The 24,515-nt window shown below is 39.1% G+C and overlaps 1 protein-coding gene across 1 annotated transcript; it reads right to left on the bottom strand.

The window, feature by feature from the left end:
• Positions 1-1,592: 1,592 nt before the first annotated feature.
• Positions 1,593-24,269, bottom strand: ttc12 (tetratricopeptide repeat domain 12). Its single transcript, XM_052110424.1, has 21 exons — positions 24,177-24,269; positions 19,404-19,567; positions 19,236-19,266; positions 18,926-19,003; positions 18,707-18,828; positions 18,513-18,572; positions 16,747-16,818; positions 16,565-16,625; positions 13,424-13,612; positions 11,520-11,589; positions 10,828-10,916; positions 10,265-10,433; positions 9,496-9,585; positions 8,698-8,761; positions 8,314-8,448; positions 7,982-8,074; positions 7,713-7,781; positions 3,790-3,891; positions 3,494-3,593; positions 3,141-3,366; positions 1,593-2,017 (listed from the first exon to the last, which is right to left on the bottom strand). The coding sequence occupies exons 1-21, from the start codon at positions 24,232-24,234 to the stop codon at positions 1,948-1,950; spliced, it is 2,112 nt and encodes a 703-aa protein (XP_051966384.1). The 5' UTR covers positions 24,235-24,269; the 3' UTR covers positions 1,593-1,947.
• Between the last annotated feature and the right edge of the window lie 246 nt (positions 24,270-24,515).

The raw sequence follows: 24,515 nt of genomic DNA, 5'->3' as shown, positions 1-24,515 counted from the left end.
GGTGTTTTTAAACAACCAGGTCTCTGACTTATTATATGTACTGCTGTTGAGAGAATTACTTACTTATCTGACATGACCAGCAGGGAGGACATCAGATAAGCACTAGCAATTACGGAGGAAAAAGTTTGTGTACATACCTGTGAGTCCAAAAATGAAAAATAGAAAACAAATCCCCATAATTAATCTTCTCCCTTGGGTTTTTTAAAGGCACACACATATAGCATCATAATACATTTCTTGAGATGCACTAAATGGGATTCTCTCCCAACAGAGCTCACACAACCCTCTTCAGAAGTTGCACTGTGAGCCTACCTTCCTCTCTAGTCATTTATAAGTAGATTAGATTACTGACACGTGAACAAAAGCATGCTGAGAAAAATAAAACGGATTTCTGAGTCAGTAGAATCCCTCATCACCTTCGTGGTGTTTGACTGGGTATAATTTTCCATGTGCATAAGAACTTATGTGAGCTGCTATGATAAGGTAGTATTTGAGTCATCCATTATAAACAGATTTAGATAAGGCTACAAAGTTCTGTTAAAAAGCGTGTAGTACTTGTGTCAATTCATCTTCAGGTACGTTAAGAAGGAACATTTTCTTTGGTAGAGAGATTACAGCATAGTCTATATCACTGATTGTGCAAACAAGTAGAAATGTACAGCAGAAAAGAATATTGCAACAGTCCTCCACTCACTTTTTTGAAGTCCAAATAAAAATTAGTGGTTGGTTATATATTTATTATATCATTTTAAAGGAACAGTTCACCAAAACATGAAATTATGTAATAATTTACTCACTCTCATGTCATTCCAAAGCCATATGACTTTCTTTCTTCTGTGGAATGCAAAAGGAAACATTTTGAAGGATGTTCACGCTGCTCTTTTCCAAATGACGAAAGCACATAGTGACCACACAACAATGTTTTAAAGAAAAAAAAGTTCTTTGGATAAAGAATGTGCGATTTTTAAAAATGTGCTATTTTCCAAGTCTTTTGAAGCCATAAGAAAACTTTTTTGTGAGATATTCGTGTGTATATTCAAACTTGACATGCCAACATGCACCGCGGCAGGTTTGAAATCAATATCTCCAAATGCAATTGTTTCACGTTACTGAACACATCGTGCCAAGTCTGAATATACGGACAGGCAAATGAGATTTGAAATTTCTGAGACTTTGAGATTCCTCCATTTGTGTTCCAAGGAAGACAGAAAGTCATACTGGGTTGGAACAACGTGAGGGTGAGTAAATGATGACATAATTGTTGTTTTGGGTTAACTATTTCTATTAGGATGGTGTTGTACCATCTTTCTAGCTCATTATCTTTTTATTGACAGATATAGAAACAGAATCAAATACATGCTCTGGGACGAATGTCATGGCTTGATATTGCAGTCAATTTTTGAAATCCTTTCCAAAACCCTGGATTACACTCTCATCGACTTGAATTGTATTACCTTTTTGTCTCATTAGATCATCAAAAGCTTTAAATAGCTATGAAGTCTGCAAAGATGAACAGGCTTTAAGCATAATTATCTTCAAATGCGGTTTTGTTAATAATTTTTATTCAACACATGAAAGCTTCCATTAATCCATTTATCAACAAACAGAGAGCAAATGTAATCAAGGCAACACACATCCCAAGTGGACCATTTGGGATGAAAGGAAACTGAAACGTTTTGAATATTGTCCTGGGGCTACATGTTTTCAATGACAGCAGATAACAGAGTCACGTGTTAATGTAAATTCTCTCTAATTAAAATGAACACAGGAAACAGCTGCATAATAAGGCTAGGCCTAAAGGCATGACAGTAATTTGTGACCTCACTTCAAATGAGCATCTTCACAGGAGACCAAAGGACAGCATTCATCTGTATTTTTGTGTGTGGGTTTGCATGCTTGCCCTGAGTTATGGGGTCATTGACTGAAGAACTGAATGAGGGTAGAGGCTCATGTGATTAATCTCACACAGGAGTGAAGGATTTCTAAACCATGGAGCTCCCTGAGTTTCCCCATGTGCCTGAAAAATAAAAACAGAGATTTATCAAACCAACAGAATAAGGGGCCCTCTCATTTCGGCTACACTATGAACTCATACAAGCAAAATATAAAACTAGAGATAAGAATATTAAATGCAAACAAGCATATATGAAAACATGACCTGGTGATTTGCTCTGCATATAAAGTAGATTCTTCTGTTATGTATAATGTATTTAGCTGATCTGTGCCTTCCACTGATTTCTGTCCAGAATGTGTGATATCAAAGTCTTGAAACTCACTAAAAAGAAGCTTGAATGCTTTAAGTTTTTGATTCCCTGACAACTGTCTGATTGTACTTGGTGGATGCTGACTGGGAAAATATAAGACGCCCCAAGAACATTCAACTAACAGACTTGAGGAGCTACTACTTTTCTAAGGCCTGAATATATGGACACAGAGAAAAGCACCTTCATAAATTCAAATCAATGGACTGTCACATCAATAAACTCGATAACAGCTGAAAAATAAAGAGCAATATTATGCATTTTACAGTATTACCGAATTTCACTGAACTGTGATAATGCAAGCATATTGCAAATACTCCCAAATCAATGTTTATATCTGAATCATATTGGTTTAAAGGGGTCTTAGCATACATTTTCTTAACATTTATTTTTCACTGTGATCATCATTTAGTTTTAGGGGGCCATTCAGACAGAATCCGTGCTTGCTTTATAAAAACTAAAGGCCTTGCATCAAATAACGCAGAATGCAGTTGTCTCAAGATGTATAAAAAATATATATATTTTTGTGACCCCTTTGATACAAATTATGCCTGTTTTTGCATCCATCCGCACTGTTTTTCAAAAAATAAATTATGTTTTTCAGTGTCGTGTAGGAGCACCAAGTTTTTCAGACACCGTGTCACGTTAAAATGACCTCAACTGGTAAAAATGCATTCTGCTCTATCCATAGTGCTGTACAAGGACACATTCTGTCTGAATGACCCTAAAGTTGTATACTGCAGATCTGAGTGAAACACAAAAAGCACATCTCCTTAAGGTACATTTTGAAGAGCGAATCACTTCAGTGTATTAGGGCAACAGAATATGTTAACCAATATAATACAGGTCATTACTGCAAAAGGTCTGACTTAATTATACCTGGGCTCTTTTTTGCATAGCTTCCCAAGGGTGATGGCAGCATTCTGCTGAACGGCTGCTCTCTTGGTGTTGCTGGCAGCATGGCGTAGCAGCAGCAATACACAGTCTGTGTCAAGGAGGCTAGTGGCAGCTCCATCCACTCCTATGCAATGCCCCATACACAGAGCTGCATTCCCCACCACCACCTCATCAGTACTGCTCAGAAGTTTTCTCAAAGTGCGCAGACCTGAATAAAATAAGCACACCCAGCCGCACAGACACACACACATACATCCAAAGTCAATGTAAGGCCACAGAACGTATAGACATCTTATTGAATCCAATCCTCTGCCTCCCCACCCCTCAGAACTCACTCTTGTCAAGCTTAACCAGCTCCTCACAGGCTGGTGGGATAGAGGCAGTGCACACTGTTAGGGCTTTAATGGAGTATCTGGAGCTCATCTCTCCTCCTCCCTGACATGACAGACACAAAAGCAAACTTTACCATTTCATCAGTGTTCATTTTCTCACAGTAATTTATTTAGTCATAATTTGTGTATTTGTCCTTAAAATTTTGTTAATATTTGATTGTGTCATATTTATTTATTTTTTTGTAAAAAAAAAAAAAAAATACATTATATTCAGTGCTAAAACCTGATATAGGCTCTACCTTCAGAATCTTCAGCAGTTTCTTCACTATTCCTTTCTCCACGACTTCTTGCGTGGCAGAAAGAGACTCCTGAAGGAGGACACTCAGCAAACCTGCAGCTCTCTAAAGCCATAGACAAAAAAGACAATATGTTTGACACTACAGCTCCTCTAATTAGGAAGGATGGAACATTTGTAAGCCACCTATTTAAAGGATTAGGCTTTGTTCCTGCATATTTTGTGGCGCCTTGTCTTAATTGCTGCTCAAGCCACGTCACAGCACTGAAAATCCACCAAAGGGTGTAAACAGCTGGTTCCATTTTTATATATAAGGAAGACAAAGACAAAGATCTTTAATTGTACTCTGAGAAACAGCCTGACTGGAGAGATCTGAGGCAGCAAAACCCAACCAACAACCAGAAGCCTGATTTCCATAGTTGGAGAAAATAGTCCCTGGGCTAGGGCCCGGGTCTGCTACAGTAATCCTTATGTAAATGCTTCCTTGCATGCTCTTCTCTTGGGGTAGTTAACATCTATAAAGGTAAACACATGAGCTTCATTTTTGATCCTGCAAACACAATAGGGGGTAAATTCACCACTTTAGTGCATGGTTCTTCAGCAAAAATCCCTTAGTCTCATTCACTAAACACCTGCAGTCCAGTTTAACCAGGGGCTAAATGTGCTAAAATAGTGCAGTATTTGAATTAAATCACTGTTTAAATTAAGTCACCATCATTCTTTTCAGCACAAACATGCCTCCTTTCTGTTAAGGGATAGTTCACCCAAAAATGAAAAGTCTCTAATATACTTACCCTCGTGCCATCCCAGATGTGTAAGACTTTCTTCCTTCAGCAGAAATACCTTAGCTCTACAGGTCCACACAATGCAAGTGAATGGTGATCAGACTTTTGTAGCTCCAAAAATCACATAAACGAAACATAAATGTAATCCTTAAGACATGATTTAATCTTTCAGACATGAAAGTGAAACTAAACAGGCCACACATGTGACTTTCAGATGTAAAAGTGAAAGTGGAGATTTAGAGTAAAAAAGGACATACATTTTAATCTGTTTCTCACCCACGCCTATTATATAGCTTCTGAACATTTGGATTTAACCACTGGAGTAATATGGATTACTTCTATATTTCCTTTATGTGATTTCTAGAGCTACAAAGGACTGATCACCAATCACTTGCATTGTGAGGACCTAAAGAGCTTAGATTTTCTTCTAGCAACCATATCACCTTGTAGATCAAGACTGGTTTCCACTGAAGCTAAGCAGGGTTGAGCCTGGCCAGAACCTGGATGGGAGACCTCCTTTGGAAAATTAAGGTGTCTGCTGGATGAGGTGTTAGTGTGGGCAGTAGGGGGTACTCACTCTGTGGTCTTTGTGCCCCAGTATAGTGGTGGGGACACTATACTGTAAAAAAAAGGGCACCATCCTTCAAATGAGATGTTAACCTGTTGATACGCAATCGACTGCATGCGGTACTGATGTCACTCTGCTTACTTTTAATTTATAATTTACCATCTATAAATGTAATTAATGTCAACAACTTATACATCTGTTCAAAGGTCTAAGGGTTCAACACTGATATCCGATATCTGTTTCACGATAGCAATGCTCCAGAAACATAAATTTTGTTATGTGTGCCAGGAGTACAAATGAAAACATGCAATATCAAAACGGGACTTCATTCCTTTGTTATGAAAACGCGATCACCAGATGAATCCAGTTTGCCACACTTGGGTCAATTGTCCATGACAAGCGTTCATTGAAAAACATCCAATAGCACTTTTTGTCCATAAAAGGGATAAATCTGAGAAATATTGAGATATTCTCTATTATTTACATGAGCTCTCGCCTGAAAGAATTACCCTTCGTCATCGTTCTTCAACAAACTATGCAATCTGAGCAGCGTTCATGTCGTAAAACTGTATATGATCTTATATATTAGAGTCTCATAAACAAAATGAGCCTGTCTCCAAAGTCTATATTTAAAAATGGGGCGTAGTTTTAATCATAATAGCCGAGCAGTGCAGTCAGATTTTGTGTCGTCTTAAAAGGCGGAGCCTTAATTTTACTCTGTACACCGCCAGTGATTTTAAAGATAAAAAAGCTTGCAGGAACCTCATTTTTTGTTAGATCATCTTCAGATTTGAAACATAACTTCTTTAGACATGGCTTTGAGAACATTGTATTTCTGGGTTGTCATGGTACTTTTATTATTGTTTTTTAAATTACAAAAACATGTTCAGCACAAAATATTTCCATTACTATAAACTTCAGCTTCTCTAACTTTATAAATAACAACATATTAATTATGAAACTTGGGAAATACAGCCCAAAGTGTCTTCTTTCAAAAGATACTATAACTGTGTCCATACTCCAAAGGGTCTAGTAAAAACAACCATTTAAGTTCAGGTATGTCATTTTCATGGTTTGTGCTCAAAAAGGGGGTGCGTATCAGCAGGTTAAATCGAAGTCCTGATTCTCTGTGGTCATTAAAATATCCCAGGACAATTCTCGAAAAGAGAAGGGGTGTCCTGGCCAAATTCCCCCCATTGGTCCTTATTGATAATGGCCTCCTAATAATCTCCTTTCATGAATTGGCTCTATCACTCCACTCTCTCCTCTCCACCAATAGCTGGTGTGTGGTGAGCATACTGGTTCACTATGGCTGCCGTCGCATCTTCCAAGTGGATGTTGCACAACGGTGGAGTGTGAGGAGAGTCCCCTGTTCACTGTATGATGCACTTTGAGTGTAGTGTCAGAAAAGTGCTATATAACATATTTATAATTAATAAACGTTAATTCATTCATTAATTCAAATATTTGTGTTCTGCTGAAGAAAGAAAGTCATACACACCTGGGATGGCATGAGGGTGAGTAAATGATGAGTGAATTTTCACATTTGGGACAACTATCCCTTTAAGCTTATTATAGATTGTCTTTTTCACAAAACTCAGTACTATTTGCCTGGCACATTTAAAGGGGTCATGACATGCCTGTTTTATTATTTAATGTTCACTTATGATATTAGTATGTTTTTTTTTTGCACAAAAATCAGACACATGTTTATAAAATATGATAATTTTCGCCCTTATTCTGACCCTTTTTCAGAAACACTTGGTTTTGGTGCTGTTTCTCCTTTAAGACTTGACAGTAGACACACACTGTTATGATTGGCTCTCTTGACTGACCTGCTCTCTCTCCTTACCACTGTTCAAGCTACTGGGCGGAGATACAGAAGTGATTAGGTAAAGTAGCTGTTAATGTGTTGTTGTGTAAGCGGTCAGATGCAAATGTCAACCACAGTGTGACATCACAATGAGGAGGATGTAGAGAACGAGTTTTGAGTTCTGAAACTTACAGTATGTTTTTATTCTACAATGACCTCTTGCACTGTATGTCAAAAGATTAAGGAAAATTTGATTCCTCATATAATGACCACTTTAATCTTATACTAATACCACCAGCGGAAAGCAGGCAGTAAACACATTTTATGTCAGGGAGATGGTTTTTATATTTTCTATTGATCATGGCAACAGTTATTTATAAAAATGAAAAATTAATTGTGCCATGCAATTGTGTTCAGCATGACATTTTTGGCCATGTCTGTGGCATTACCTGACTTGTATAATTAATTTAATTAACTGAGTACAAAAACAATGCAGACAGCATGTGTGAACAGACAATGCTATCAGTGGACGCAATTCATCAATTGTGAATTTCCCCTATACATGTATGTGTTTTGTGATTCATTGTAAAGATGTTCTAGAAATGCCAGTAAGCTGGGTTCCAAAACAACCCCACATCCAATAAAATAAACATTTCAGTAATTTATATGCAGAAATCTATAATTCAAACGTCAGAGCAGCTCCAGCCATCAGAGGTTGGGTTAAAGCTCACTTTGGCCTTGGTAAAAAGAATTCAACTCACTGTGATGATGCCTCCATGGGGATCACTCAGCAAGCCCAGGCACCTGCTGCTGGCCAGAACAGCATGTTTCTGTGTTAAAAGAGAGCCAAAACAAATTATCTCCAATCCTCTGCATTTTCGGGCATGATTTTTAAGCATGACTGCAACATATGGATGTGCTAATAGAACATTCTGCCTATCCTATTGTCCCTTTCCTTTGGCTACAAAAACTGTTTATGTGCTGGCTGAGAGCTCGGCCAGAGCCCAATGTATCCAAATTCCTACTTTACCTGTATAGCTTGAGAGGGATTTGAGCCTAGGTTGATCATTAGACCCAAGAGGGGATAAAGGACACTTCTAAATTCACAGACACTGCACTGCTCCTGCGACAAAAACAGAGCTTTATTTTGACAGTGCCGGAAATTAAATTTGTGTCATTTTACAGTTTTAGTGTCTGTGGGAAATGGTTGTTTCACAGCTCATGCAACAAGATAGCAAAAGGAGCTTAGAAACAAACGCTCTGAATCAAAATTCACACTGCAATGTCATACATTATTCAACAACATTCAAGGACGAAGCATTTGGAAGCTCATTGTGATGTAAAGGTTTGTCTCAAGCTTACCATAGCTAGGAGAGAGCATCTCCAAAATTCTTCACGGCTTGCCATTTTCTTTCCAATGACATCATCCAGAGCCATGCTCCCAATCACAGAAATTAAGGAACCTAGTATCTTGTGGTTGGCTGTCACAATGTTTGACTAAAAATTAAGAACTTCAAGTTAACATAGGAAAACCCAACGTGATCTCTTTAGTTATTTGTATATAAAGTGTGGTTCTTTCATATAAAATGTTTTATATGTTTGGATAGACACTGAAATATCAATATACTGACAGCACCTAAAACATCTTCATGTATAAACAATTTTAGTACAAGACAAAAACTGTATTAGCCATAATGAGGACAATTTTAAAAGCTAATTATGCTTCAAGACATTATTATACATCACCAGAAGATGCTCAAAAGGAAGGGCAAAAACTGCTGTGAAATTCTCCCTTGATTGTATCTTAAATCTGTAAAAGACCAACCAAAACAAAATTCATGAGATAAAAACGACTACTTAATTAAAACGTAGAATACAGCTCTACAGACGTTTTTTTTAAACCTCAGATAACCCTCTTGCTGTGCACACTGAGCCTTGGGGTGGAAATGATAAAACATTATAATGTGGTGAGCACTAATCCAAGCAGAGCTATGGTTTCAGATCTCACATTGCTGACTGCCAGCATACAATACGAGACAAGACCAATCCGGCTAACCATCCTTATCTAGAAACAAGAGAGCAATTTGAATTCACTAACCACATTTCACTGACTATCTATCAAACCATTGCGCCATTCTCATTTCCTTTTGTGCATGAAGTGGCTTGTTATTTAATTGAATCTCCTGGTCACCGCGAGCAACCTTTCTCTATCTGTAAGGTGGCGAATGCCTAGAAAAAGTGTAAGGCTGATTTCAATCACAGAGATAAATGGAGGGATTCTTGAATGTGATGGATTGTTTTGCTTTAAATGTGTTCACTTTGCGATCTCAAGGGGCCTGAGCTGTTGAGCTGAATGAATTTGAATGTGTCTCGATTTAATACGTGAGACTGTGATGTATGGGGATCTAATGGGCTCTTGGGTGAGTCGAGCCCAAGATTTCGTAAAAAAGGATCCAGTTCTCGTCTCTTTTGCAGGCATTCATCAACTTCAAATGCAAACAGACCATGGGATATGTTAAGGCAAAATATATTGACTATGCATACTTATTTTCTGCAGTCAGGTTCTCCAGAAATGTCAGCACAGAGGAAGAGCTCATATCACAGCAGACGCATCCCATCAGGTTCTCTGCCATTCTACAGAGGACAGAATGCATTCATTATGAGGGGTTAATTAAAAGGACTTTAATAAAACTTGCTTTAACAGTAGGGGGCCTTCGACATGCTAGATAATGAGATGATTCACAGATACCCTGAGAACACCACACTTTCAAATGTTATCTCCTGCTCTGCGCTGTAAACAACAGGGAAGGTTAAGATGAAACCAACATCCAAATGTTCTTACATTGCAAATATTGTAAAAGAAAACCAGGCACTTTTGATAATGAATTTACAACACTTTTTAACACTTTTTATCACTATAAGGCTATGCAAAGAATCATTATTTGTAGAGAACACAGGAGGAAAACAAGTCCTACATTTTAAAAGATTAAAATTGTCTAAATATAAACATGGAATATCTTTAAAGTCATGCCTAATTTCTAAGCAGTTTATGATATCTGAATTTATTACATATGAATTAGGCCTAGTTTTGAGTATGCACTTTAATCATTACCCTTGATATAAAATGATCTAAAACACATAACTATTTTGACATTAATTCTTAGCAGTGTGACTTATACATCAATTCCATTTGGTTTCACATTTTCAGCAATATCTCAATAATTAATCTGACTTCCAAGTGTTTATGTTTTAAATAATTAAATTCATAGCACATCATTTAATGCCCTTATCAATATGATACCAAAACACCCACTGGCATAAATTCAGGTTGTCTAGAAGCAGGTCTCTTCCATACTGAGTATGCGAGTAAATGCTGAGCAATTCCAGGCATTCCCTGTGTATTTCAAGTAATGGTGATGCCAACATTTGGACAATGTACTCTCTAGCATTGGGACACTCAATAAACAGCTGCTGGTTCTGCTCTGGAAGAAAGACAATTATGGAGAGGGTTTAATTGAGACAAATGCAGATTTAGTTGAGCAGTTAATGAGAATATACCTGAAGGGCACAAACTACTTACTAAAGAGGCTTTTTAAATGTGGAGGAATAACAATTTCACTACTAGTAGGCCGGAACTGGATAAATTGATATCGACTTGGATTCAGACAATTTCACAAATCCTCATTACTTTAAGAGGGGAAAAAGCAGAACCGGATCAAGTGGTGTCGATACCTTTTAAGTTGTCCATAGGGACGGAGTTTAATAGAAAAAAAAGAGGAATGCGCAAATAGGATTGCTATTTTTTCCTCAGCAATACAATCTTTCATTTTCCAAGGACTTTGGAAAAGCTTCATACCCTCACGTGATACATCTTACCGTTTCCACCGCAAACTGCCCTCCATAGTCTCAGGACGGACACACATAAATCCACTGCACATGGATCTTTAAAACTCGGTGAGAGACAGCTGTAAACAGAAAGGAAAAAGCAGAGTTAAAAGAACATCACTTGACTGAGTCAGTCACTGTGGTTCATGTGTAGTTAAATGGACATGGGTAAGGAGACAATCTCCTAAATAAACCAACAAATTACTGTCAAACACAGATACAGTAAACCATGTGACTGTCATTCTGATTTTTCATTTGAGTAAGAAAAATGACAAGTAAATATAAATCTGTTTGACAAATTTGAGGATTTAATCAATCATACTTGGGATTTTGCATTTACACTTTAATGAATATAGGGTGAAAACAGGTAAAGTGGGATAATTTGCCATTCTTTTAAAATATGATTCCAAATGGCTTAGCCACTCCAATACATTTTAAATAGTTAAAAATATCCACTACACTATACAGATGTGAAAGGATGAATTATTAAATACAGTATGTACACGTAGGTTACCTGTTTTCTCCCTAATAAGCACTATGCATAAAGCTTCTAATACAATTATAATTTTATATAAATATGGCAGTATCTGGAGATCATTATGCTGTATTACATAACCCATTTCTAAATTTTCAAAGTACACACTGACCACAAACTGTCAAGACCACTTCTTTAGCAACCTTACCTTCTTACAATGTTATTGCCATTAATGATACTGAATCCATTGTTTATTCTGAATAACGTCTGCCCAGTACCTGTGAGGGACACCAGATAATGTCAGTGTTACTAGGTGTGTAGTGAGCCCCATATATCAACACTGAAGCACAGTAACCAGCCTCAGACACACAATACGTTTCGTTCAAGGGCAAAAGTGCGAGCAAGGAGAATAAACAAAAGCTCATCAAGAGAAAGAGTGTTCCCTTATCTACACAAAAGCAGGGTTATTTCTGTGGAAATACAAGACATTAGTATACAAAGAACAATTCGATATCTTGCATGTACAAAACATTGGCATAAAGCTTTCCGTATTGGAAAGCTTTCAAGAAAAAGCTGCACAGTGCACAGAACTTTGTCTAGATGCCTACACTTTAGTAACAGATTACTTTCAACACTTAAAACAGCTTTAAGGACAACAATAGAGAAGGTAGAAAGTCAAGAACAACATTAAAGTTATTCACTGAAAATTCAGACATACACCCAATCTCTTCTTAGCCTTTGCATGAGAGGAGTATAGCAAAGTCAGTCAAATCTTTGCAATGAATCTGAATGATTCATTCACAAATCAGACTGATCTGTTTCTTAAGTTTAAACCAATTATTCAGTTGCAGCAGTGAACAGCTCATCAGAGGGGAAGATTGTCAGTGAATAATGATTCAATTTTTTGTCTGTTCCTCACAAAAAGCTATTGTATGGCTTCAGAAGAGTTGTAAGGACTATTTTTATGACAAGTTTATGGTGCTTTATTAACGCTTGAAAGCTCCAGTCTCATTTATTGTAACTGCATATATTTTATTGAATAAAAGTGTAAAATATCACACCACTTTCACAAAATTTATTCAAGTAACGCAATCAGCTTTTTTCGACATGAATAAGTCCATAGAGGTCAATCGACACACAGCCCAGATGGCGTGCTTCTCTGGGAGTCTATGGGAGCTTTATTGGCAGTATTTGCATTGAATCTGCATCTGTTGCCAAATGGACATTGGGATTTCCATCAACATGTTTGATGATTGGTCGAGTTTAAAATGGGAAGGACTTGCCAAACAAACAGCCAATAACTTTAAAACAGTGATGTACTTGATTGACAGCATTTGTAATGTGAAACCAGAGAGTGTTGCTCAGTTAGTAGATACTTCTTGTGCAATTATTTACAATATGATGAACAATATGACATATATTTCAGCTTGATTGATATTTTGCCTATTTTGTTGAAAAAAAAAAACAGTTTTGGGTTTAGTTAATTGTTTCGCAGCTTGAGTAGTAGTTTCAGAACCAAAACAAAAGTCTGTGCTTCCCCAATTTTGAAAAGCACCAGCTGCCACCAATCTACACAAACATTGCAAATATAATATGTGTTGTCTCATAATCGCAATTGCCAAAGATCTAATCAAAATTTTATACACTGATCTGTGCAAAGGTATATTGGCACAAGATCAGAATTGAGTAGAGACAGACAAACTGAAAGGTAATGCATACATTCACTAATAGAGTCTAAAAGCCTTTGGGCTTGTGCTCATGGTAGGAGCTGCATCTGTCTTCTGTGGCTGATCATGAGGATTAGTTTGCTCATCATGAACTGCAAATGAACCGCAAAGCAGAATCAATGAGCCCTTCGCACAAAATGCCTCACTCCTTTTCTCTCTTTATCGATCCTGAACACAAGAAATATCACCCTGCTTGCTGGAACAACACTGAGTAAACTGAAGGCATATTTCACACAAATCTGAACTTCAACACTGTGGCTCAAGCATTTGTTGAGCTTACCAAAAACAGCTGCACAGAGTTCACTGGCGATTAATGGAATTAATAAGATATACCAAAATTACCTCTTGAAAAAAGGGAGACTCTGAATGAATCATGTGAACTTACAGTTTTTAATAGCCTGTGTGAGCAGCTCCACTACCCCACGGTAGTATAGATGGATCTCATTTGGTCTGTCAAGCTTTTTCAGTAGCTCTGTTATCGCTGTGGCCTGCTCAGTTCCCTCCTGCAGCTCATTCCATGCTGCCTTTTCCTGGAGAACCACCTTTTCTTCCAAATCCACTTGGGTCAGATAAGCTATTGTAATGTATGGTGATCATTCAATAAACATATTTCTTCTTTGCAAATTCATGTGGAAATATTTTATTAAAATGCACTGGATGTGAAACAGTAAAGCCATTATTCCTCTGGAAAGGTTCAAATTGAATGGAAATGAGCAGCTAATGTAATAAAACTGCCGATGTAAGCATGTGGCACTGTATGTATGAAAATGAACGACAGAGTAAATGAGAGAGAGAAAATGGTAAACTTATGTGAAAAGTGAAAGTGACTAGCTGCTTAATCTGGTAACACTGAGAGATGCTTGATATATACAGCACATGCATTTACAGTCTATTTACATTTCCATGCATCTTGATCGATTGGATTGCAATTCAATTGGGTATGCACATCCTATTTATACTTAAATGTGTACACAACTCAACAAAACAGATATAAATCGTATGTACTATTCCTGTGCTATGCAAATATAACAGAGTTAACTCCATTATGATGCTAGTGCCGGTCAGCAACATATTGCTATGATTTCTTCAGTGATTAGTTTGGTATTATATTACTTCTGAAGAAATGGATTAAACCACTGGAGTCATATGGATTACTTTTATGGTTCCTTTATTCACTTGCATTGTATGGACCAACTGAGCTGAGATATTCATCTAAAAATTGTTCTGCAGAAGAAAGAAAGTCATACACATCTGGGATGCAAGAGGGTGAGTAAATGATGAGATAATTTTCATTTTTGAATTAACTATCCCTTAAAGGAACCAAAATTTTTAAATTCTGATGATTCATTTGAATGGCACTTACACTTTTCATGATCAGATCGCTATTTGGTCAGTAAAAACATGTGAAGTAAACAAGTGTAGATACCTCTTTAGTTCAGTAGTGTTTGTTGCAGTAAAGCATGTACAGTTGAATTCAGAAGTTTACATATATTTAGGTTGAAGTCATTGAAACACATTTTTTAACCACTCCACAGATTTCGTATCAGAAAACTATAGTTTTGGCTACTTTGTGCATGACACAAGTCATTTTTCCAACAATTGTTTACAGACAGATTGTTTCACTTTTAATTGACTATATCACAATTCCAGTGGGTCAGAAGTTTACATTCTCTAAGTTAACTGTGCCTTTAAGCAGCATGGAAAATTCTGGAAAATTATGTCAAGCCTTTAGGCAACTGGCCAATTAGATTCTGATAGGCTAATTGGAGTCAACTGGAGGTGTACCTGTGGATGTATTTTAAGGACTACCTTCAAACTCATAGCTCTTTGCTTGACATCATGGGGAAAAAAAAAATAATCAGCCAAGACCTCAGAAAAAGATTGTGGACCTCCACAAGTCTGGTTCATCCTTGGGAGCAATTTTCAAATGCCTGAAGGTACCACTTTCATCTGTACAAACAACAGTATGCAAGTATATACACCATGGGACCACGCAGCCATAATAAAGCTCAGGAAGGAGACGCACTCTGTCTCCTAGAGATGAACATAGTTTGGTGCGAAAAGTGCAAATCAATCCAAGAACCACAGCAAAGGACCTTGTGAAGATCCTGGGGAAACAGGTACACAAGTATCTATATCCACAGTAAAACGAGTTCTATATTGACATAACCTGAAAGACTGCTCAGCAAGGAAGAACCCAATGCTACAAAACTGCCATAACAAAACCAGACTACAGTTTCCAAGTGCACATCGGAAAAATATCTTAATTTTTGTAGAAATGGCCTCTGGTCTGATAAAACATAATGACCATCATTATGTTTGGAGGAAAAAGGGTGAGGCTTGTAAGACAAAAAACACCATCCCAACCGTGAAGCATGGGTGTGGTAGCATCATGTTGTGGGGGTGCTTTGCTGAAGGAGGGACTGGTGCACTTCACAAAATAGATGGATATATGGATATATTGAAGCAACATCTCAAGACTTCAGCCAGGAAGTTAAAGCCTGGTAATAAATGGGTCTTCCAAATGGACAATGCATATTTCCCAAGCATACCTCCAAAGTTATGGCAAAATGGCTTAAGGACAACAAAGTCAAGGTATTGGAGTGGCCATCACAAAGCCCTGACCTCAATCCGATAGAACATTTGTGGGCAGAACTAAAAAAGCGTGTGCGAGCAAGGAGGCCTACAACCTGAATAAGTTTCACCAGTTCTGGCTGGAGGAATGAGACAAAATTCCAGCAACTTATTGTGAGAAGCTTGTGGAAGGCTACCCAAAACGTTTGAAGTGTATGTAAACTTCTGACCCACTGTGAATGTGATTAAAGAAATAAAAGCTGAAATAAATCATTCTCTCTGCTCTTGTTCTGGCATTTCACATACATTTTTTTCTTCTTTTTTTCTTCTCTCCCCTTTTCTCACCAATTTGGAATTCCCAATGCGCTCTAGGTCTTCGTTGTGGCGTAGTGACTCGCCTCGATCCATGTGGCGGAGGACGAATCTCAGTTGCCTTCGTGTTTGAGACCATCAATCACGTGGCTTGTTCAGCGCGATACCGTGGAGATCTAGCACGTGGGAGGCTCACGCTATTCTCCATGGCATCCACGCACAACTTACCACGTGCCCCAATGAGAGCGAGAACCACATTGTAGTGACCACGAGGAGGTTACCCCATGTGACTCTACCCTGCCTAGCATCTGGGTCAATTTGGTTGCTTAGGAGACCTGACTGGATTCACACAGCATGCCCTTGATTCAAACTCGTGACTCCAGGGGTGATAGTCAGCGGCAATACTTGCTGAGCTACCCAGGTGATGCCCACAGGCATATCAGATTCTTAAAATAAAGTAGTGATCCTAACTGACCTAAGACAAGAACTTTTTTCTACAATTAAATGTCAGGAATTGTGAAAAACTGCGTTTAAATGTATTTGGCTAAGGTGTATGTAAAATTCTGACTTCAACTGTATCTACAGGACACTGGCCTTGCCTTTTCTTGCGTCAGATCTTCACAGCATTTTCAGGTCTTACCTTTGACCATGTTATCCTGTTGTGGCTCTATCTCCAAAATCTTTCGATAGCACATTCTCGACTGCAGATGAAGCAAAAATAATACAATAAAAGGAGAGGGGGCAAATAAAGTGAGAAGTGTAATCAAGCTGTAGACCTCAGGTCATGAAAGTACAGAAGGACTGGTATTGAATGATACTAACCTCTGGGAAATTTCTGAGTGCTAGGTATGATTTCCCCATGTGTACATACGCTTTAATACACTTCTCATTACACTGTGAAAAAAAAGCTATATTGATTATCCATTTAAAAATACAGACAGTTGCATTGAGGCACCAGGCAAAGTATAAATCAATAAATAACACTTATTTAATATTTTCTGACATTTCTAAAATTTTTCCAACAGCAAAGACACTATTTGGCACAGATCAGGATGAACTTCAACCCAATTTTCCAATGCTAAGCAACTGTACAGATCAACTGACAGCGCATTAACCCTTTCATATGTAACAAGCTAATTGTCTAATTGTCACCAAAATACCACGATAACAGGTCACAGCTTGTATATGCACAGCCATCATATCCAAACGCGATCTTCCCATGCACGTAGCCATGTCTGCTTGTTATTAGGTACAGATGTGGCTTTCATTTACACAAACAGCAACTCAAACAGTCTTTTCAGGCATATAATACATTTGTTTTCTGAAACAGACAGCCAAAAATTTAAAACTTGTATACTTACAGGGAAAATATACAGATCAAGCACGATTATCTGATGCATGCAGCCAAGTCTCTTTACATTAGCGCTTGTCACACAAACACACACACACAGAATGTCTGACAAGTCAAACAGCGCATATAGGCAAACCGGACTGCTGATATTTGTTAATTTGTTTTTACAAATTTATTAAATTAAAACAAATACAGTACAGAAGACATAACCTATTTGTTCACATTTACTATATTATATACAGTATTTTATTTTTGTTTATGATAAGAAATCAATTTAAAAAAAAATACTCGTCCACACTCTACCCCCTCTACCGGCTGTGCAGCGTCACGTGCAAAAATAACTTACTTCAGGGGGCACTGAAGGGGAATTTAGACCCTACTCATGAAAAGGTTAAAGGATTAGTTCACCCAAAAATGAAAATTTGCTGATAATTTAATCACCCTCAGGCCATCAAAGATGTATATGGCTTTCTTCATCAGAACAGAATTTAAGATTTTTAGGAAAGTATCCCAGGTTTTTAGCTTCATCCATTGCATGTGAATGGATAAAAAAATTTGAAAAGTATATTTAGTCAGCATCAAAGTAATTCACAAGACTCTAGCCGATAACGTAATGTCTTCTGAAGTTAATTGATATGTTTGTGTGAAAAACTATTCATTAATTAAAACTTTATTAACTTAAAAAAATATCTTCCTGTAAACACTCAATGCCTCATGTCACTGTCGCGTAACGCCATCACGTTGGTGCGTTCACACAAGAATTCAGAAGTTCCACTCGGTTTACCACAGAGGAACGGACTTTACATGAGAGTTAGGTACAGTAAATTCAAACAGCTACAAAGAGCTGGCAGAAGTGCCGAATTAAAGTTAAAAACTTTTTAATTAGCATTTTGTTTTTCACACAAATGTATCGATTAACAGAAGACATTACTAGAGTTGTGTGGATGCTTTTTGGACCGTCAAAAATTGGTGTCCATTCACTTGCAATGGATGAAGCTAAAAACCTGGGAGATTTTCCTAAAAATCTAAAATCCTGTTCTGATGAAGAAAGAAATTCATATAGATATTGGATGGCCTGGGAGTAAATTATCAGCAAATTTTCATTTTTGGGTGAACTATTTTTTTAACGGAGCCTGCTGATCTCACCAGACAAGGTAGGATGAGAAACTCTCTGCTTGGGTTGACAATGAAAAATGAGGGGGCACTTCCTTGCCCTCTTTCCCACTGTTCTACTCACCCTCAGAGCCCACTCACAGTCACTTATGGCCTCCTTATATCTCTTCAGCTTGATAAAGGCCTACATAATAGATGAAAATATGAGACAAAAAAACACATGAGGGGTAACTCATGGGAATATCAGGTTTCATGCAATTCAGCTGTTTATTAGAAGAGCTTGTTCTGAAATGTAGAAGCATGTAGGCATAGAAGCACCTGAGCTCTGTTTGTGTAGAGCGTCTGCATATCACGCAGCTGGTCCAGCCCTTCCGTATAAAACTTGACAGCCGTTTCATAGTCACCTTGAGTGAAAGCCTCATTCCCTTTCTCTCTCAGCGCTGCGGGTCAAACAGGGACAAAGCAAATCTCAATGTTGTGACTGAAAATGCAGCCAGGCAAAACAAAGACTTACTATTTCACACCCAGTGTACCCACAATTGGCCTTTTCCACCTTCATCTCTCTCCTCTGTCTTCTCTCCTCTGCATCTTTTTCTAATATCCTAATGAAACTCTCTGATGAATGGAAGGGCACCACAAAAACAACCGTTGTAATATTTATAATAAAAGAAAAGGAGAGAAGATGAAGGTGCGTTAGTTTGTATTGTTTTCTGAATTATTTACAAGACTTCTAAGGCAGACATTAAAGTTTTATAATTGAAACCACATTATTCAACAGAGAAAGAGAAGTCATATCAACAACTGAAAGAAACTGAGCTGATAAGGAACTCAATGACACAAACCGTACCTGGATTTTGGCTTGGTATACACTGGACCTGCTAAAAAGGAAATGGAAGAAGAAAAAAACACAATGTACTGATAGCTTAAACAATGGATGTAAATGCATTTCTTCTGACTGTACATACTATATACTCTATAGGCCAACATTAAATAGAGACAAAGGTGATTACTGTACCAGTGGCCTATTTTCAGATGAGGGATCTGCGTTTATAATTGTCTTATTGATTTTGGTTTGACATGGTTCCTCCCGCTCCAGGGATGCAATAAATTGGTCTGCTTTCTCAAAAGCTTTCTCTTGGCACAACACATTGCTGGAATTAAACTCTTTTACCAGTTCACCTGCAATCAAAGAGCACAAACTTACAAAACTCAATAACATATCTGGCTTATCTCAGAATTCAAAGAACTTTAACTTTTTGGTTTCTTAAGGCCCAAAAATACTCTACGTATGTATGTGAACACAGACGCATCTTGTTATGCAAGCTTGATTTCATGCATCGTTGAGTTGTGAAATGTGTCAGAGCTCAATTCACAACCTAACGCAAGTACACGCTGTATTCTCAGCGTTGCCACAAGGAGCGCTACAGCAGATTTAATTTTTTCAATCAACAACTATCATGGCAGAGCAGCAATCTGAGGAGAGTCTTGCAGAACAAGTTAGATTGTACAATCATATTTTTCTGTCATCTTTTCAGCAAATACAAAAGCACACACTCCTCAACTGTTGAACTTTTGCTAAATCTGGTTTCATGGCGCCTAAAATTCTTTTGCCCCCTTGTGATCTGAGGTTTGTAACTGCCAGAGCAATTCAAGAGTGCACGTAATGTACGTACAACAGCACCACGCATTGGCCATGTGTTGGAGAAGTGCTCGCATCTGCGTACTTGCTTGAAGCATGTTTGGACCTTTTTTTATTTTATTAAATAAAAAAAGGGCCAATTTATTTTATTTACATTTGTATTTACATTTTATTTACATTATTTACATTTGTATTAACTTTTTTTTATTTTAGTTTATTTTGTCATGTGAAGATCACATAAGAACTGTCCTGAACACTTTTCACCCAGCACCATTATTTATTTATCTACTTTTTAAATGCTTTACATTATGTAAAATATTTATTATTTTAACCTTATCCAAGACTTCTCAGGATGCGTCGTTTTAAAGATGCCCTTCTGCCTCTGTGTAGTTCCTGGATGCGGTCAATATCTCTCCAAGACTGACGGTCATAGACGCTGCCTCGTGTGCCTTGGTAGCGATCACACTGAGGAAGCGTTTGTGGATGGTTCATGTACTCACTGCGAGAACATTACCATGGTAGCGTTGGTAGCGTAATGCCACTCCAGCCCCGTGTCACTCCTTCTTCCCACGGGATTGAGGATGACCCGGCTGGCGATGGAGGCGATTTGGGGATGGCAGCGGGCTTGGTTTCGCCGGGTAAATCCCTATGAACCACCCGCCCCCCGGAAAACTCGCTTACTTCCGTCCGGACTCCAGGTGAGTGTGGCTCGCGGCCAGCCCATGTTCTCCCTTGAGCCCCCGGAGTTGGATGATGATGTCGCCGCTGCCAACGCGCAGATGGCCGACATGCTTGCCAGGGTCACCGTGAGCGTGGGCTTGGACTGGAACCCTCCGTCCTCCCAACAGCCTTTACGGCTTGATGATTGGTACCTTGGGTCAGGGTGCCGCTCCCAGCCACTCCACCCCTCCCCCAGTACCTTTTTTCCCGGAAGTACATGACAAGCTGACGAGGTCATGGAGGGCACCTTTCACTGCCCGGAACCGACCTCACTCGTCCGCTCTCACTACCCTTGATGGTGGGGCGGCCCACGGGTACACGGAGGTCCCCCAGGTGGACAGAGCGGTTGCGATCCACCTGTGCCCCGAGAAAGGTGTCACCTGGTGGGATCGTCTGGAACTCCCCTCCAAGGCCTGTAGGATGATGTCGTCGCTGACTTCGAAAGCCTATAGCACCGCCGGACAGGCCGTCTCTGCCCTGCATGCCATGGCTCTCCTGCAGGTCCACCAAGCCAAGGCATTTAAAGAACTGCAATTGGGTACTCCCAACTCCGATGTGCTGCAGGAACTGCGCTCTGCCACCGACCTCGCTCTCAGAGCCACGAAGGTCACTGCACGGGCACTAGGGCGGGTGATGGCCACCCTAGTGGTCCAGGAATGCCACCTTTGGCTGAACATGGTCAAGATGTGTGATGTTGACAAGGCCCACTTTCTCAATGCCCCCGTCTCCCAGCTTGGCCTCTTCAGCGACACCGTCGACACATCATGCCACGGCGCCGCCCGTGCCCAGCCTGCCTGCCGAGGCTGTCCCCCTGCGTCCAAACAACAGGCTGCTCCGCCTCAACCCGGGCCCAGATCTCAGCCACAGCGTCGAGCGTACCGCAGGCAGCATACGCTCCCCATCTCCAGGACCCCTGTAGGACCCGGAAAGCTCCTAAGCGCTCCTGAGACGGAAGACCCGGGGAGTCAGATGTTCGCTCCGGAGCTGGTATCAGGACCACACCATCCCCCGGTGGAGGGCCGGGAGGAAAATCTTAATTTTCCTTATTTTCATTTGCCAACCCACATTCTCAATAATTTGAGAATTTCCTCACTCCCTGGGTCATCCAGGCGGTGAGTACTGTTCTCACAGCGCCCCGGCATCAAACTCCTACAGTCCCGGTTCCCCGGACGCAGTCCCCTCGCCTCCGGACCCGGATGCGCGGAGCAAGGTAAGTGCTTTGAGTCTACTCTCAGCACCCAAGCCTCGGGATGCACTTTTGCCTCCAGAAGCGTTATTACCTGCTCCCCCCCACTGCGAAGCCCCAACGGGTACATCAAAAAGGATCGTCCCTCTAGTGCTTGGATGCATGGCTTTCGCTATCCAACCCATCCCGTTGGCTGGCCAGGACCATCCAACTCGGCTATGTGATTCAATTCGCCAGGCTCCCATCTTGTTTCAGCGGTATTCTATCCCCCTCGAAAATGGCAGTGCCTTACAGGCAGAGATTACAACTCTGTTACTCAAGGACGCGATAGAGCCCGTCACTCCAGCCGAGATGAAGAAGGGTTTCTACAGCCCTTACTTCATCATACCCAAAAAGGCAGTGGGTTGCGGCCAATTCAACCCTTCAAAAAGTCATCTTGCCCTGGACTGATCTTAGATGGCAGAGAAATCAAATGCCTCCTTTACACTGACAACCTCCTGCTGCTGTCACCTAATGAAGGACTAAGAGAAAGCCTCTTCATTTTAGAAAAATATAGCAGTGATTGGGCTTTACCAATAAACATGGAGAATGTCATGATTTTTCAGAAAAAAAAGTTTCCACCTACAATTCTGCAAAAACATCCTGGGAATTCACAGAAATGCTCCGAGTCTGGGTTGTAGAGCAGAACTGGGCCAGTTCCCTCTCCTCACTGAAATCCAGAAGTGAGCAGCTATGTTCTGTTTCCACTTGTCAGACACACCTCCAGATAACTACCATCACTGTGCCTTTACACACAGAGCAGGACACCCAGAGAGTGACCCTATGCACTATTTAGTAGAAAAATAACAGCTAAATTCATCCATCCAGTTCAGACAGGCAAAACTGAAACAGACAGATAGAATAACCCTGGAAGAATACATTCATGATTGGCAGCACAAAGTCACACAAGTACATAAATTAAGACACTTCCACAAAGTCACGAATGATTATAAATTGGCATCATATTTGATCCATATTAAAGACTATGGACAAAGAAAGCTACAGTAATAGTATAGTGTGAGTGAGTCTGTCTGTAGAGACAGGGTCGACAGACAGAACTGGAAAATGTAGAGAGGACAGACTGTGTTCATACTGCACTGAAGGAGTCGTGGAGGATGAGCTGCACTTCCTCACTCACGGCAGTAAATATGAGACCATTAGAAACATTTACTTTACACAAATAGCATATTCTACCTGAATTCCAGGACATAAATGATTTAGATGAACTCTCATATCTTATGGGAGAGAAAGTAGAGTGTATTCAGCTGGCAGCGCAATATGTGTCCTCCTGTCATCATATGAGGGAGAGAGACTACCCCTCATCATTTTACAAATACATTGCTCTCTATTATACTTCTCTGTCATTTGTATTTTATTGTATTATCATTACCATTTATTTATTGTATATACATGATGTTTTTTTTTAATGTTTGTAATATGTTTATCACTCAATGCTTTGGCAACATTGTACAATGTATAGGGTCATGCCAATAATGCTAATTTGATTTGAGAGAGAGAGAGAGAGAGAGAGAGAGAGAAAGAGAGAGAGAGTCTGAATGTATGTAGTTTTTTTTCTTCTTGTTTAAAAGAAAAAAATTATTAATGTATTTATTGATTGATTGATTGATATTTTCTTTATGTACTATATAATCATTATTTTGTTCATTGCTCATGTAATGGCCAATGCTTTGGCAATACTGCATAAGTCATGCCAATAAAGTTCATTTGAATTTGAGAGAGAGAGACAGAGCGAGAGAGAGAGAGAGAGAGAGAGAGAGAGAGAGAGACGAGAGAGAGAGAGAGAGAGAGAGAGAGAGAGAGAATATTTTGCGATGCCTAAAAAATATCAGATTTACTAACATTATAAATAATAAAAGTCTCTCAGACATCTGCTGAATGCCTTATTGACATCTGAGAGGAGTCGTCTTATAGTATTGCAGATGAGCAAACCTAAAAAGAATATGTCATCCAGATGTAAACACACACATCTAATAATAGACTGATCCGGTGATTTACGTGTGCTATTAGGGGAATATTTTAATTGTGAGTCATTTCCAATCAAGCTATGATTTTGTCAAAATATTTTTGCATTTTATAATACCTAAAATGCTGCTGCATTGGCATTGGCCTTAGCCTATAAACACGTCGCTATCAGTTTTAAACACGAAAGTTATAACGAACTCAGCAAAACAAACATTACTTACTTATCTGGTCTACATTACTCAAAAACCTTTCGAAATCGTCGCTTTCTTGCAAAGTCATGTTTGCAAATTGAAGATGTCTTGTTTACGCTGTATGATCCGTAACCATAACAACAACAGCCACGTGTTTGTGAGAGAGGATCCTCGCTGCATGCTGTAGCGCGATGACGTTGTGGATTTTGATGACGTAGTAAATGTTTTGGTTATACACTGTGCATTATTACTTAGTATTACACTGAGATTTGTTTAATATAGCTTAGCTTTTAAAAAATGGTAATAACCATGGATTTCATAAATTACTTTTCCTTGTTTTTCTCCTCATTTTAACATCTCTGCTGTACA

This window comes from Xyrauchen texanus, chromosome 38 (assembly GCF_025860055.1).
Source record: "Xyrauchen texanus isolate HMW12.3.18 chromosome 38, RBS_HiC_50CHRs, whole genome shotgun sequence".
NCBI lineage: Eukaryota > Metazoa > Chordata > Actinopteri > Cypriniformes > Catostomidae > Xyrauchen > Xyrauchen texanus.
This window is presented reverse-complemented; position numbering and strand designations above follow the sequence as displayed.